Raw genomic sequence first — 17,479 nt, 5'->3', positions numbered from 1 at the left:
ATGAAGCAGCTGAAGATTATTGGGCCTAGCACACTACCCTGAAGGACTCCTGCAGAGATGTCCTGGAGCTGAGATGACTGACCCTCCACAACTGCAACCATCTTCCTTTGTGCCAGGTATGACTCTAACCAGCGGAGTGTTTGCCCCCTGATACCACTGATACTAGTTTTGCCAGGGCTCCTTGATTCCACACTCAGTCAAATGCAACCTTGATGTCAAGGGCCGTCAATCTCCCTCCCCTCTGGGATTCAGCTCTTCTGTCCATGTTTGAACCAAGGCTGTAATGAGGTCAGGAGCTGGGTGACCCTGGCGAAACGCAAACAGGGCATCACTGAGCAGGTTATTGCTGAGCATGTGCTGACTGATAGCACTTTACTGATGATGGAGAGTAGACTGGTTGGGCGGTAATTGTCTGGGTTGGATTTGTCCTACTTTTTTGTGTGCAGAACATTCCCGAGCAATTTTCCACATTGTCGGGTAGTTGTCAGTGTTGTAACTTCTACTGGAACAGCATGGCTAGGGGAGCGGCCAGTTCTGGAGCACACATGCTCAGTAATATCGCCAGAATGTTGTCAGGGCCCATTGCCTTTACAGTATCCAGTGCCTCTAGCCATTTCTTGATATCACGTGGAGTGAATCGAATTGTCTGGAGACTGTATCTGTGATGCAGGGGACCACTGGAGGAGCCCGAGACAGATCATCCACTCTGCACTTCTGACTGAAGATTGTTACGAATGCATCAGCCTTATCTTTTGCACTGATGTTCTGGGCTCCTCCATCATTAAGGATGGGGATATTTGTGGAGCCTCCTCCTCCAGTGAGTTGTTTAATCTTCACAGCTGGTTGTGGCAGGACTGCGGAGCTTAGATCTAATCCATTGGTTGTAGGATCCCTTAGCTCTATCACTTGCGGCTTATGCCATTTGGCTCACAAGTAGCCCTGTTTGGTGGTTTCACCAGGTTGACATCCTCATCTTCAGGTATGCCTGATGCTGCTCCTAGCATGCCCACCTGCACTCTCCATTGAACCATGGTTGATGCCCTGGCTTGATGGTAATGGTTGATTGGGGGATATGTCAGGCCGTGAGGTTACAGATTGTGCTGAAGTACAGTTCTGCTGCTGTTGATGGCTCACAGTGCCTCATGGATGCCCAGTCTTGAGCTGCTAGATTGGTTCGAAGTCTTTCCCATTTAGCACGGTGATAATGCCACACAAACGAAGGAGATTATTCTCAATGTGAAGGCGGGATTTCGACTCCATAAGGAAAGTGTGATGGTTGCTTTTACCGATACTGACATGGGCAGATGCTTCTGCAGCTGGCAGAGAAGTAAGGATGTTTTTTCCCTTTTATTGGTTCCTTCACAACCTGCTGCAGATCCAGTCTAGCAGTCTATCTTTGGTTAGCCATGGTTGATTTATCTTTCAATCTACTGGGACATATTTTTTACTGAGAGTTATGTGTTATCTCTGAAAACATCCAGCACTGCTTGCTTCCTGTCATTCCTGCTAATCTTTCTGCCCAATCAATTTGAGCTAAGTCTACCCTTAGATCATTGCTATTCCCTTTACTTAAATTAAACAATTATTTCTGACCAAAGGTTCTCACACTCAAACTGAATATTATATGCTGTCATGTTATGATCACTATTTCCAAAAGGATCTTTTAAGCAGATCCTTTATTAAACCTTCCTCATTACCAGAGCCGGGATAGTCTTTTTTCCCTGTTGGCTCTATGGCACATTGTTCTTGGTTTCAAAAGAGAACAGATACGTATTTAGAAATGAAGAATTCAGAGGGTTGTGGAGATAGGGTTGGAGAATAGGACCAGTTGGGTAACTGTTTCAGGAGCTGGTACAGACATGAGTCAAATAGTCTCCTTCTATAAATTCTATGACTCTATTAAACTATGCACTATGAATTTGTTGTCTAGATTAGACTGGTGCTGGAAAAGCACAGCAGTTCAGGTAGCATCTGAGGAGCAGTAAAATCGACGTTTCGGGCAAAAGCCCTTCAGCTGGAATACCACTTCGAATTTGTTGTCGTAGCTACCCTTTCCAACTTGATTGGCCAAGGAAACAAGATTAGAAAGTCAATCACTGAAACTTTATTGCTGGAACAGCACAGCAGGTCAGGCAGCATCTAGGGAACAGAAGATTCGACGTTTCGGGCACATGCCCTTCTTCAGGCGAGAGAGGCAGAGAGCTTCTTCAAGGAAGGCATCCTTGTAAGAGGATTCGCAGTAGGTTGAAATCTTCGAGGAGAAAGTGAGGTCTGCAGACGCTGGAGATCAAAGCTGAAACTTTATTGCTGGAACAGCACAGCAGGTCAGGCAGCATCTAGGGAACAGAAGATTCGACGTTTCGGGCACATGCCCTTCTTCAGGCATGTGCCCGAAACGTCGAATCTTCTGTTCCCTAGATGCTGCCTGACCTGCTGTGCTGTTCCAGCAATAAAGTTTCAGCTTTGATCTCCAGCGTCTGCAGACCTCACTTTCTCCTAGAAAGTCAATCATAATTATTGTTCTACTTTTTAAAGATACTCTGACTATTTACTGATCTATACCCTGTCCTACCCTGTCCTACAATGTGGAAACTGTTTGCTGGTTGATATACTACTACCAGTGTCTTCTTTCCTTGCTTTATTTACCTCACACTGAATGATCTGTCAACCGATTCCAAATCTCTCACAACTGTCCTCATTTCATCTCTTACGATCAACGCTACCCTACTACCTTTTCCTTCCCCCGTCCTTCTGAAAGACTAAATATCCCTCAATCTTAGTTCCCGTTCCCGATCTCCTTGTAACCATGCCTCCGCAATGGCTACAAGATCACATCCATTTACCTCAATATCAGTCTGTCCGTGATTCCAAATAATTCCATGCATTAAGATACAAAGCCATTAAGCATGTCTTTTATCCCCATATTTAATCACCCTAGTTTTCCTTTGTACTGTGACCCTAGTTGCCTCACCCTTGGGAACCCTGTCTACCATTTTTGGGTTTTTCTGTTCTGTCTTATCTCCATCCTGGTTTCTCTTTCCCTTAACATCCTGCTAATATTCACATCCCCATGCCATTCTTGTTTAAATCTGCCAAATTACACTCAGAAATATTTGCCCTGGGACATCAATCCTGATCCTGACCAGGGTAACCTGTCCAGTTCATACTGGCACCTTCCCCAGAACCAGTCTCAATGTTCCAGGAATTCAAAACTCCCCCCCTTGCACCACCTTTTCAGCCATGTATTCATCAACATATCCTACTATTTCGTTTCTGACAAGCACATGGCACTGGTAGTACCTCTGAGATCACTACTTTTGAGGTCCTACTTTGCAAACTTACTTCCTAACTCCTATAGTTGTCTTTAGGACATCATTTTTTAAACCCATTTCGTTGGGACTGATGTGTACCACAACCACTGGTTGCTCATCCTCCCCCTCCAGGATTTAGCCAGTCAGACATCCTAACACCTGGAAGGCAACACGCTACCTTCGAATTTCTGAAATGCCTATATATTTCCTTTACAATTGAATCCCCTAGAGCTATTTAAATCCTGCAATTTCCCCTTCTCTCCCATGCAGCAGATCCACCCATGATGCAATTAATTTGGTGATTACCCCTGAGAGGCCATTACCCCCAACAATATCCAAAATAGATCTGTATTTCAGGGGAATGACCTCAGGAGATTCCTTCACCGCCTGCCTAGTTCTCATCCTGCCTGTGGAGTCTTCTCTGGCAGTGTGACCACCTCTCAGTATGCACTATCCATGATATTCTCGGCTTTGTGGAGGCTCTACAGTCTCCCCAGATGCCCTCTCTCGGCTCTGAAATCCAGGCTTCCAGGATCTGCAGCTGGAGACGATTCCTGCACGAATACTGTCCCCAGGCAGCAGAAAGCTGTCCGGGTTCCCACAGAGCAGGAGAAGCAAACCATAGCTTTCAGCTCTCCTGCCATGACTTACCCCTTTAGATTAAACATTTAAAGGGCTCTTAAACATCAAATAAAACCATTCACTTTGAGAACCCTTCTTCCCTTGACCTCATTAAAACAGAACATAGCCCTTATAAATTATAAACCACAAAATAGAAACAGTGCATCTATTAAGAATAGCACAAATACTCACCACATCAGCAGCTTCCACTTGCCCAATGACACGTTTGAATCCCATTGTCACTTCAGGAGCTCTGCTTCTGGATTGGGAGGAAGGAACACTGAGCTGCTCCTTTGAAAGCTTCCTCTACTGCTCTGTTCATTTGCTTCTCGGCAGATTCACTTTCTCTCCGACCTCAAATGCTCTGTACTTTAAGAGTTCCTTAAAATCACTTGTCCTCTTATGCTCCAAGTTCCCCCAAGACCTTATCTAACTATTAAAGAACAGAAGTACTCACCAGAGAAGAAGGAAGACTCACCAAAGAAGAAGATTCCCCACCCCTCTATTTTCACCAAACTCCTTTTCACTAAACTCCAATTACCCACTGAAATAACTGCCCAGAAGCCAGTATCCCATCACCTAGTCACCATTTGTTTCCATGTGCACAGTACATGGGCTGTGACCAGCCAGCTCCAAGCCAGACTCTCTGACTTTCTTGTTTCTATCTGTCAGCCAGGGTTCTCTATCTGACCCAGACTAACAAGACCAATCAAGGATCTCATAATCAATTAGATCTACCTGGCCCTGGTTCCAATCACTATACATCTTAATGCAAACAAGCCAAGCAGCACCCCAGCACAGACAAGGTAGACTGAAGGAGAACTCTGTTTGTACTTCCTCATTCAACAATTTCTGAAAGTTGATTAACCTGATTGTTTAATTATCTAGCTTCAGCTGAGTGCCTGTAAATTCATGCTTTAAAGTTGCAATGAAACTGCACCCAGTCACAACAACATTGAGTTCATTGCTAAATTAAAGAACACACTAGATTTTAGACTGAAATTCGCCCTTAACTTTAATTATTGCTTAAAATGTGAGGATGTGAGTAAAACATTTTTCATCCAGAAGGTAATGAGAATCTGGATCTCACTGCCTGTAAGGGTGGTAGACAGAGACATTTCAGGAGTAGTTAGATGTGCACTTGCGATGCCGTTGTACACAAGGTTTTGGGCCAAGTGCTGGAAAATGGGATTAGAATGGTTAGGTGTTTGTTTTTGACTGGAATGGACTTGATGGATGAAAGGCCTTTATCTGTGCTGTAATCTCTATGAGTCTATGACTGAGAGCAATCCAGTGATTGCTAGATTTGATTCCAGCTTTTGAACTTCCTCACTACGTCTGTGAGACCTCTCTTTTTCTCCCAATGTCATTGTTTCCCACACGGACTGGGACTTCAGATTGTTGCCCTTCTCTGTCACAAGACACTCCCCTGACTCAGCAGTATCCCAGTACCCTGGCGCCAGTGAGAATACACTACCTGAGGGACCGTGTCAGAGGTGCAGACTCACTCATCTATTCCTCTAACTGTTCAATCTTCTGCAATCACTACGACATTACTACATTGATGTTACAATTGTTTGCTGCTGACATACACATTTACTAACCCTCGATTTAAATTTAGTACCTTCTTACATTCATTAGAGAATGATACCTGGGGCTTCAGTGAAATCAGAGAGACCAGAGAAGCTGGATTGTTCTCCTCAGCACGGAAAACATTGACGCAATTTAGTCAGGGCTACAAAATTATGAAACGTTTTGGCAGGATAATGAGCTAACACAGTTTCCACTAACACAAGAATGCAGATTTGAGGGCATTAGTAACATAGCCAAAGGGTTTTTTTAAACACAGGGAGTTCACATGGTGGGACTGGACTTAATAATGACATTTCAAGGAAGTGGGGTAAAATCATAAAGAGAAAGAGTCTTTGTGCTCTGAATTAGTGAGTTGGATACCATCGATGGAAATGTGTTGCTGGAAAAGCGCAGCAGGTCAGGCAGCATCTAGGGAACAGGAGAATCGACGTTTCGGGCATTAGCCCTTCTTCAGGAATGCCCGAAACGTCGATTCTCCTGTTCCCTAGATGCTGCCTGACCTGCTGCGCTTTTCCAGCAACACATTTCCATCTCTGATCTCCAGCATCTGCAGACCTCACTTTCTCCAGTTGGATACCATCCACAAGTTAACAGGGCACGAAAGACAGAATGGCCTCCCTTCAGGTTAGTATTATGTCTGTTCCTAGGATTTCCTCAGCAAATTCCTTGAGAGTCAGTGCCAGTTCAGGATATTTATCTGTCCTACATTGCTGTATTTTCTTTGTTAATTTTTCTGGACTAATTGAAGTGCAATAAGGTCAATCCCATTGTCTAGTCAAGACCATTCATCTTTGACCGTCACCAACCCTTCCAATTTCTATATCAGGATGGCCATCCTAATCCCGATTGTTTTTACTATTGTGGAGGGAGGGTTGTTCAATTGGAGCTTTGTCCCAGACGGAGATTTCTTTAATGATGCCCTGAGGTCAGTGACAGTCCATCCCTCCCCCTGGTGCTGCTGCTGATATGTGAGAAACTTGCAGAGTTTGATGGTGTTTCAACACAGGCAACAGGCCTCAGTAAATTCATGTATCATTTTCTTGTTTCAGATCATCTCCCATCCAAACAATCTGTTTGAGATCATCTCGAAAGAGCCTGTGAAAAGAGAAAGGAACCTACACAACAGAGTTCAGAGTGAGGAGGGAGTGAACAACAAGGGCAGAGTGAGGAGAGAGTGAATAACGAGGACAGAGTGAGGATGCAGTGACCAACGAGGGCAGAGTGAGGAGGGAGTGAATAACGAGGGCAGAGTGAGGAGGGACTGAACAGAGTGAGGAGGGAATGAATAATGAGGACAGAGTGAGGAGGGAATGAATAATGAGGACAGAGTGAGGAGGGAATGAATAATGAGGACAGAGTGAGGAGGGAATGAATAATGAGGACAGAGTGAGGAGGGAATGAATAATGAGGACAGAGTGAGGAGGGAATGAATAATGAGGACAGAGTGAGGAGGGAATGAATAATGAGGACAGAGTGAGGAGGGAATGAATAATGAGGACAGTGAGGAGAGAGTGAATAACAAGGGCAGGTTGAGAAGAGAGTGACTAATGAGGAGAGAGTGATAGGAGGGAATCGGAGGGTCGAGTGAGAAGAGGCTGTACAACAGAGACAATATGAGGAGGGACTGAACCAGGAATAGAGTCAGAAGGGTATGCATAATGAGAACAGTGTGAAGAGAGTGTGAATAAGAGAAGAGTGAAGAGAAGTGAGTAACGAGGGCAGCGTGAAAGGAGAGTGGAGCCAGAGTAAATCGGGGACAGTACAAGGTGAGAGGAAACAAAGAGAAACGTTGAGGGGTTAGTGAGGGTAACCAGAAAGACAGTGAATAGTGAGTAAGAGTGAGGGTGTATTAAAGTAAGTGGGAATATGATTGAGGGGGAATGAGAGTAAATAAGAGTGAAGGGGGAAATGTGGGTAGTGAAAAGGAGAGATTGAGTTGGAGTTCAATGGTAGGGTGTGGGGCTGGCAGTGAATCTGACAATCCATCTGAGTACAAGTTCATGTAGTTATCTCTTTGTCTGTTACTCTGTCACTCTCTATCCGTCTTACTTATTGTCTCATTCTCACTGTCTATCTTTCACATGCTGTCACTCAGTATCAGTGTTGCTTACTCTGTGATTCTGAATCACTCCACCTATCTATCACCTCTGTCACTCTTTTGTTACTCTGTCACTGTCTCTCATTTTTTGACTTGCCACTTGCTTTCATTCTGTTCAAATCAGATCCTGGTCTCACAATCAACCAAATGTTCAATTTGACATTCACTTTCCTCTCTCATTTGGTCACTTAATCCCTTTAGTCAACATCATTCTCTCAATCTCAGAAACCCCCTCACTCTGCGTGATTCACTGTCATTCTCTTACTGACACTCTCTCATTCTCCATGAAAGATGCTGATTATGACAATGGTCCTCGAGCTGCTGATGCGAGTGTGCTGCTCATGGCCTTCCAGTCAATTGTTGGCGACGACTATAAAGGTAATTATTACTGCCTCACATTAACATCCCATAACACTCATGAAATGTTTGGCAGGTATTGGATATAGTCAAGTGTGTGGTGCTGGAAGAGAACAGCAGGCCAGGCAGCATCTGAGGAGCAGGAGAATAGACGTTTTGGGCAAAAGCCCTACATCAGGAATGAGGCCTCATTCCTGATGAAGAGCTTTCGCCCAAAACACGATTCTCCTACTCCTTGGATGCAGCCTGACCTGCTGTGCATTTCCAGCACCACGCTCTCGACTCTAATCTCCAGCATCTGCAGTCCTCACTTTTGTCTAGGTATTGGGTATAGGCAGGTGAGATACAGCTGACACTACTCTTTTAAACTGAAAGTAAAGCATCCCCTACATTGTCCCCATTAAACACTCCCAGCACAGGAATAGCACGGGGTTAAGAGCAGAGTACTTATCAGCCATGTTTGAACGGTGGAGCAGACTCAATGGCCTAATTTCTGCTCCTATTGTCTTATGATCTAATGCTCCCTCTCAAATGCCCCTATCAAACACTCCCACGACAGGGAGAGCGTGAGGCAAATACAAAATGCTAACTATATTTTCTGCCATTCTGACTTTCCTGATGTTTTGGTCTTGTTCCGAAATATCAGACCAAACCCCTGCTCCAACTCCAAACGGAATGAATCAATACTTCACATAATTTTGGGAGTGTGTTGGAATACTCCCCACTTGCCTGGATGGGTGAAGGTCCAACAATACTCAAGAAGCTTGACACCATCCAGGACAAAGCGTGATTGTTACTACATTAAGATTCACTCCCTCCATCCTGATGCTGTGTAGCAGCAATCTGTGTTCTATCTACAATAGTCATCGAGGTCTACAGCATGCAAACAGGCCATTCAGCCCAACCTCTGCATGCTGCCCAGTTTTCACAATTTAAACTAGTCCCATTTGCCTGTTTGGTCCACATCCCTCCATACCTATCCCATCCATGTATCTGTCTAAACGTTTCTCAAATTACAAAATTGTACTCACTTCCACCAATACCTCTGGGAACCTGTACCAGACACTCACTACTTTCTCAATGAAACATTTGCCCCTTTGGACCCTTTATGTATCTCTCCATTCTCACCTTAAACCTATGCCCTCTAGTGTTAGACTTCCCTAACATGGGGAAAAGCTGTTGACTATCTACCTTATTTATGGCTCTCATGATTTTATATCCCACTGGCCCACTTGATCAAGATCTTGCTGCATTCCCAGATAAACTTCTTCACTATGCACTATACCACCAATCTCGGTGTCCTTCGCAAACTTACTAACCATACCTCCTAATTTCTCATCAAAATCATTTATGTAAATGATGAGTAACAGTGGACTCAGCACCAATTTTTGTGGCACACTGCTGGTCACAGGTCTCCGCTCTGAAATACAACTCTGTACCATCCCCTCCATCTTCTACCACCAAGCCAATTTTGTATCCAAGGTTAGCTCTCCCTGGATCCAGTGAGGTTTAACATTACTCAACAACCTACCATGCTGTACCTTGTCAAAGGCCTTGCTAAAGTCAATGCAGATAATGTCTACTGCACTACCCTCAACTACTTTCTTTCAAAAACCTCAATCAAATTTGTGAGACATTGTTTCCCATGCACAAAGCCATGCTGACTATCCCAATTGAGTCCTTGCCTCTCTAAATGCCTGTAGATCCTGTCTCTCAGAATCCCCTGTAACAACTTACCCAACAGACATTAGGCTCATTGGTTGGTAGTTCCCAGGTAATTCCCTGCAGCCTTTCTTAAATAATGGCAGGACATTATCCTCCCTCCAATCTTCGAGCAATTCACCTCTGGCTGTTGATGATGCAAATATCTCTACTTGGTGCGACGCAATCTCCTCCTTAGCCTCCCACAAAGTCCTGGAGAACACTTCATCAGGTCCCAGGGATTTATCTATCTTTTTGCATTTTAAGACTTCCAGCACCTCCTCTTCTGTAATGTGGACACTCTTCAAGAGTGTCACTATTTATTTCCCCTAGTTCCCATGCATCCATACGTTTCTCAATGGTAAATACTGACGAGAAGCATTCATTTAGGATCACACCCACCTTCTCCTAGCTCTGCACGTAGATGACCATGTTGTTCTTTATGAGGCTCTATTCTCTCCTTACTCTTTTGCCCTTCATGTACTTGTAGAATCTCTTTGGATTTTCCTTTACCTTATCTGCCAAAGCCATCTTGAGTCTCCTTTTAGCCCTCCTGATTTCTCTCTTATGTGTACTCCAATACCCTCTATACTCCTCATGGAGTTCACTCAATCCCAGCTACCTATACATGTCACATGCCTCCTTCTGTTTCAAGACCAGGGCCTCAATATCTCTGGTCATCCAGGGTTCCCCATTCCTGCCAGCCTTACCCTTTACTCTAAACAGCCCTGACCCTCATTTACTCACTTCTGGAAGCCTTCCACTTACCAGATGTCCCTTTGCCTGCAAACAGCCTCCCATAATCAACTGTAAAAAGTTCCTGTCTAAGGCCATCAAAATTGGCCTTACCCCAATTTAGAATTTTAACTTGTGGACCTTCACCTATCCTTTTCCATAGCTATTTTAAAACTATGGTCACTGGTGCCAAAGTGCTGCCCCACTAACATGTCCGTTACTTACCCTATCTTATTTCCCAAGAGTGGGGTCAGGGTTTGCCCCTTCTCTAGTAGGCCATCAACATACTGCATGAGAAATTCATCCTGAACACACTGAACAAATCTCTCTCCATACAAACTCTTAACACTATGGCAATTCCAGCCAATGTTAAGAAAGTTAAAATCCTCTACGATTACAATCCAATTATTCTTGCTGTTATCTCTGATTTCCTCACATATTGGTTCCTCAATTTCAGGTTGACTATCAAAGTGATTTCCCCCTTTTTATTCCTCGCTTGTACCCATCTAGACAAACCCTTAAGATTGTCTTTTCTCAGTACTGCCGTGATGTACTCCCCATTCGAAAGGCAACTCCCCCATCTCTCTTGCTTCCCCTTCTATCCTTCCTAGATATACCCTGAAACACTGAGATGCCAGTCCTGTGCCTCCCTCAGCTAAGTTTCTGTAACAGCTATAAATATCCCAGTCCCATGTACCCATCCATGACACTGGTTTATTTGCCTTTTGCATTCAAATAAATGCAGTTTAACCCAGACTTCTCTTGCTTCTGGCCATGCTTTGGCCTGACCTGCCTAGTACTAGGTTTTCCAACACTGTCTTTACTATTTTTTCTTGCCCTCATTAATGTCTTTACTGTGCTCAGCTTTCTCTTTCATCTCCTGAGTACTTTGGATCCCACCCCCCACTCCTCCCGCCAGAGTGGCTCTAGCAAATCTCCCCACCAGGATATTCATCCCCTTCCAGTTCAAGTGCGACCCGTCCTTCTTGTACAGATAATCTCTGCCCCAGAAGAGATCCCAATGATCCAAGAATCTGAACCCCTGCTTCCTGCACCAGCTTCCAACCATTTATTCATCTGCCAACTCCTCCTATTCCTTCTCTCACAAAGATGTGGCACTAGAAGCAGTCCAGAAATTACTACCCTTGAGGTCCTTCTGCCTCTTCAGGATCTCATCCTTTTCCTACCTATGTCATTGGTACCAATGTGTACAATGACCTGTTTCCTTCCATTTAAGAATTTCATGCAACCATTCAGAGATATCCCGATCACTATCCTGGAGTATCGAGTGTGGCCACAGAAATTCCTGTCTGTGCCCCTAACTAACGAGTCCCCTACTACTAATGCTTGCTTGGACTTTGCCTGACCCTGGTCTACAGCAGACCCAATTGTGATGCCACGGACCTGGCTGATGCTGTTGCACTGCTCCCGACAGTATCCAAAATGGTATACCTGTTAGAGGGGGGAATAACCACAGGAGACTCCTATGCTACCTGCCTGTCTCTCCTGGTGGTCACTAATCCATCTGTCTGAACCTATGGTGTGACCATATCACTTCACTCAGTGTATATCATACCCTATGTGCTCCTGGGTCTGTCCAAATGCCTCTCCAACTGAACCACACAGTCTGTGAGGAGCTCCAGCCGGTCACACATCTTGCAGGCACAGTCATCAGGGACACTAGACTGCTCCCTGATCTCCCACATCTGACAAGAGGAACATCCCGCTGCCCTCACTGCCAACTCTTGACCCTTCATAGTAAGACAAAGAACAGAATCTTACCTTACCCTTCCTTCCTTGCTGATCTTGGTATTCACAAGATGCACTGTGCAAATTCACTAAGGCTCCTTCAAAGCACCTGCCAAACCCACAACCACTTCCATCTGGAAGGACAAGGGCAGCAGATACATGGGAACACCACCACCTGCAAGTTCCCCTCCAAGACACACACTTGGAAATGTGTCGCCATTCCATCACTGTCACTGGGTCAAAATCCCAGAATTTTCTCCCCAACGACTTTTGGGTGTTCCTCTCCAAAAGTCACAAAGTAGTAATTAGATGATAGAGGCCTTTCAGAGAGGAAATACATTTCTATCAGCAGGGGAAAGAAGGGCTTCCAAAAGCAACCTCTATTGAAAGGTTACATATTCCAACAAAAATGAATAAATTCTGCCAATTGCAGTTGATAATGCAGTGGTGTACCCAGGTGAGCATGTTCAGGGGCATTTGAAAAGGGAATGGTGCAAAGCAAAAATAAGGTAAACTTGTCAGGGGAAGAGTGAAGCTTTCCTCTTCAATTTTCTACCCCTTCCTCTCCCTGGATATTCTGACTGAGTGAATGAGACAGGAGTTGCCATGATTGGCGAGGTTTGCAGATGACTGCAGTGCAGGAATGATGGGATTGTCAGTGAAAATTTGGACACCTTGAGGTATGAAGATCAGGGGACTGAAGATCCAATCTTTCGGACTGTCAGTCAGAGTCTGATGAAGAGGATCATTGTGAAGGTGTATAGATACTGTGTGAAGACTTGGAGAAAGTGCATAACTTCAATGACTTAGGTGCAATGGCGGCAGAGAGGAAAGTGAGGGAATGTAACAAGGGATCAGCTATGGTTGGAGAGATCTGAGGAAGTACAGTGCTGTTTGAAAATTAATGATGGGAGGAAGAATCTTGACAGTGTTGAGAGTGACCTTGTGCAGAAACCTGGGCAACATTGAAAAGAGAGAAGTAGCGACTCAATCAAGATGAGATATAGACATTGAGAAGGATGTCTCCAGTGAGGAGAAAGGACAAAATCAGGAACCTCTACATCAGTGAGTCAGTGAGTACACAATTTTGAGGGGATTGAGATGGTCATTGAAATCTCTTGCAGAGAGAATGTGAGACAGAGAGAGAAAGAGAGGGGAGATGGTGTGGTGAGAAAGTGATGGAAATGGAATCACCAGGAAGCAGGCAACAAGGAGATGCTACGATCAGTTGGAAAGATGCAGGAGAGATAAACAGTGGGTTCAGAGAAGAAATAGGGAATTGACAGGTAGAGATAGAGAAGGGTAGAGACTAGCATTGCGGTGACTCCAATTCAAGTGGGAGAAAGAAGAAAATATGGGCAGAGATCATTCATTAGGAAAGGTTATGTTATAAAGAAAGAGGCAGTAATTCTGCAGTCAGAACAAATTTGGGACAATTATACATTGTCTACTGTTGCATTCCCTTTGGAAGCAGTGAATTCCGCATCATTTCCATTCACTGTGTAAAACAGTAATTCCTCATACCCTGGGAGGTAGTGAGGACTACAGATACTACAGGGTCAGAGTCAATGATGTGTCGTGCTGGAAAAAGCACAGCAGGTCAGGCAGCATCCAAGGAGCAGGAGAGTCAACGTTTCAGTCCCGATGAAGGGTCCTGCCCGAAATGTCGACTCTCCTGCTTCTCGGTGCAGCCTGACCTGCTCTGCTGATTCCTCATTTCCTGTCCCGCACTACGTACCCATAATATTTTATCTGCGTCCTTTAGCTCTTACACAATCAGCTAATTCACTCTGCCTATCTGATTGAAACCTGTCACCACCATGTATCTAACTCTCCCCAGCGGCCTTCAGCACAATCCCAGCTTCTCCCTGGGATCACCCGGGAGCTCATCTCCCTCATTCATGGATCCATTCTATCAATTCCCTCTGCACTGTCTCCAAGACCCTCCCATTCTCGCTGCAGTATGAAGTATGGTCATCACAAGATGATATGATCTAGATGGGGAATGTTGAACAGGGATTGTGCAGGAAACAGTGCCTGAACAGTGTATGTGTTTGTGTGTGTCTTTCTGTGCTATTGCAGATGGGAACAGTTCCAATACACTGGAGAGCTGTGGGGATGGCAGCCGCTGCCTCAGGCTGAAGGGGCAGATGCGATTCATGTCAGAGTGGGAATCGATCATCTTCCTCGGAACTCCAGTGTAAGAAGCCGACGATAAAGGGGAGTTGCTGATGGGGCTAGTCACCAGAAGGAAAGGGTGGCTGCGACCAGGTGGAGGGGTAGGGGAAGGGGTGACCAGGGATTGAGGGGCTGAGCAAGTGATGGCGGGGCAGCAAGCTGATGAAGGGAGCATTGAGGGAGTGACAAGGGAAGGCGGTTTGATGGGGGGTCATGGACAGTGAGCAAGGACAGGGATAGAGAGCAGGGGTTAGGGACAGTAAGCAGGGTCAGGGACAGTAAGCAGGGGGCAATGAGCAGGGGTTAGGGAAGTGACCAGGGGTCAGGGACAGAGAGCAGGGATCAGGGACAGTGACCAGGGGTCAGGAACAGAGATCAGGGTCATGGACAGTAAGCATGGGTCAGGGATAGAGGGCAGGGGTCAGGAACAGAGAGCAGTGGTCAGGGACAGTGAGCACGGATCAGGGACAGAGGGCAGTGGTCAGGGACAGAGGGCAGGGGTCAGAGACAGAGAGCAGGGGTCAGGGACAGTAAGCAGGGGTCAGGGACAGTGAGCAGGGACAGGGCCAGGGACAGTGAGCAGGGGCCAGGGACAGTGAGCAGGGACAGGGACAGAGAGCAGGGGTCAGGGACAGTGAGCACGGATCAGGGACAGAGGGCAGGGGTCAGGGACAGTAAGCAGTGGTCAGGGACAGAGAGCAGGGGTCACAGTAAGCAGTGGTCAGGGACAGAGAGCAGGGGTCAGGTACAGTGACCAGGGGTCAGGGGCCAGTGAGCAGAAATCAGGGAGAGAGAGCAGGGGTCAGGAACAGAGGGCAGGGGTCAGGGACAGTGTGCAGGGGTCAGGGACAGTAAGCAGTGGTCAGGGACAGAGAGCAGGGGTCAGGGACAGTGACCAGGGACAGGACAGAGAGAAGGGGCCATGGACAGTGAGCAGGCTCAGGAACAGTGAGCTGGGGTCAGGGGGCAGTAAGCAGAGACAAGGACAGAGGGCAGGGGTCAGAGACAGTGAGCAGGGGTCAGGGACAGTGACCAGTGACAGGACAGAGAGCAGGGGTCACGGAGAGTGAGCAGGCTCAGGAAGAGTGAGCAGGGTCAGGGACAGAGAGCAGGGGTCAGTGAGCAGTGGTCAGGGACAGAGGGCAGGGGTCAGAGACAGTGAGCAGGGGTCAGGGAAAGTGAGCTGGGTCAGGGACAAGAGAGCAGGGGTCAGGGACAGAGAGCAGGGGTCAGGGACAGAGAGCAGGCTCAGGGACAGTGAGCAGGTGGCTGTGAGCAGGGGTCAGGGACAGTGACCAGGGGTCAGGAACAGTGAGCAGGGGGCAGTGAGCATGGGTTAGGGACAGTGACCAGGGGTCAGGGACAGAGGGCAGGGGTCAGGGACAGAGCAGGGGTCAGGAACAGAGGGCAGGTGTCATGGACAGAGAGCAGGGATCAGGGACAGTGACCAGGGGTCAGGGACAGAGAGCAGGGATCAGGGACAGAGTGCAGGGTTCAGGGACTGTAAGCAGGGGTCAGGGACAGTGAGCAGGGGTCAGGTACAGTGACCAGGGGTCAGGGGCCAGTGAGCAGAAATCAGGGAGAGAGAGCAGGAGTCAGGAACAGAGAGCAGGGATCAGGAACAGAGGGCAGGGGTCAGAGACAGTGAGCAGGGGTCAGGTGTCAGTGAGCTGAAATCAGGGAGGGAGAGCAGGGGTCAGGAACAGAGATAAGGAATCAGGAACAGAGGGCAGAGGTCAGGAACAGTGAGCAGGGGTCAGGGACAGAGTGCAGGGATCAGGGACAGTAAGCAGTGGTCAGGGACAGAGAGCGGGGTCAGGTACAGTGACCAGGGGTCAGGGGCAAGTGAGCAGAAATCAGGGAGAGAGAGCAGGGGTCAGGAACAGAGAGCAGGGATCAGGAACAGAGGGCAGGGGTCAGAGACAGAGAGCAGGGGCCATGGACAGTGAGCAGGCTCAGGAACAGTGAGCAGGGGTCAGGGACAGGAAGCAGAGACAAGGACAGAGGGCAGGGGTCAGAGACAGTGAGCAGGGGTCAGGGACAGTGACCAGGGACAGGACAGAGAGCAGGGGCCATGGACAGTGAGCAGGCTCAGGAACAGTGAGCAGGGGTCAGGGGGCAGGAAGCAGAGACAAGGACAGAGGGCAGGGGTCAGAGACAGTGAGCAGGAGTCAGGGACAGTGACCAGGGACAGGACAGGGGGCAGGGGTCACGGACAGTGAGCAGGCTCAGGAAGAGTGAGCAGGGTCAGGGACAGAGAGCAGGGGTCAGTGAGCAGTGGTCAGGGACAGAGAGCAGGGGTCAGGGACAGTGAGCAGGGGTCAGGGAAAGTGAGCTGGGTCAGGGACAGAGAGCAGGGGTCAGGGACAGTGAGCAGGTTCAGGGACAGTGAGCAGGGGACAGTGAGCAGGGGTCAGGGACAGAGGGCAGGGGTCAGGGACAAGAGCATAGGGTCAGGAACCGTGAGCAGTGGTCAGGGACAGAGAGCAGGGTCAGGCACAGACAGCAGGGATCAGGGACAGTGAGCATGGGTCAGGGACAGTGAGCAGGGGTCAGGGACAGTGAGCATGGGTCAGGGACAGAGGGCAGGGGTCAGGGACAGAGAGCAGGGGTGAGGAACAGTGATCTCCAGCATCTGCAGTACTCATTTTCTCACATTAAGCAGGGGTCAGGAACAGAGAACAGGGGTCAGGGACAGTGAGCACGGATCAGGGACAGAGGGCAGGGGTCAGGGACAGAGAGCAGGGATCAGGGACAGTGACCAGGGGTCAGGGACAGAGAGCAGGGATCAGGGACAGAGTGCAGGGTTCAGGGACTGTAAGCAGGGGTCAGGGACAGTGAGCAGGGGTCAGGTACAGTGACCAGGGGTCAGGGGCCAGTGAGCAGAAATCAGGGAGAGAGAGCAGGAGTCAGGAACAGAGAGCAGGGATCAGGAACAGAGGGCAGGGGTCAGAGACAGTGAGCAGGGGTCAGGGACAGAGTGCAGGGGTCAGGGACAGTGAGCAGGGGTCAGGTACAGTGACCAGGGGTCAGGGGCCAGTGAGCAGAAATCAGGGAGAGAGAGCAGGAGTCAGGAACAGAGAGCAGGGATCAGGAACAGAGGGCAGGGGTCAGAGACAGTGAGCAGGGGTCAGGG

General features: G+C 47.7%; 1 protein-coding gene across 1 annotated transcript in view; it reads left to right on the top strand.

Annotated features, from left to right (window-relative positions):
- The window catches only part of LOC122556851 (soluble guanylate cyclase 88E-like), a 35,467-nt gene extending 21,098 nt beyond the window's left edge, over positions 1-14,369 (top strand). Inside the window, exons 4-6 of the mRNA XM_043704106.1 lie at positions 6,575-6,659; positions 7,915-8,001; positions 14,248-14,369. Coding sequence (XP_043560041.1) covers positions 6,575-6,659; positions 7,915-8,001; positions 14,248-14,369 — 294 coding nt within the window. The remainder of the gene's footprint in view (positions 1-6,574; positions 6,660-7,914; positions 8,002-14,247) is intronic.
- Positions 14,370-17,479: the final 3,110 nt, after the last annotated feature.

Source organism: Chiloscyllium plagiosum, chromosome 14 (genome assembly GCF_004010195.1).
Source record: "Chiloscyllium plagiosum isolate BGI_BamShark_2017 chromosome 14, ASM401019v2, whole genome shotgun sequence".
NCBI classification, from domain to species: Eukaryota; Metazoa; Chordata; class Chondrichthyes; order Orectolobiformes; family Hemiscylliidae; genus Chiloscyllium; species Chiloscyllium plagiosum.
The sequence above is the reverse complement of the archived record's forward strand: the minus strand, read 5'-3'. Positions and strand labels throughout refer to the sequence as shown.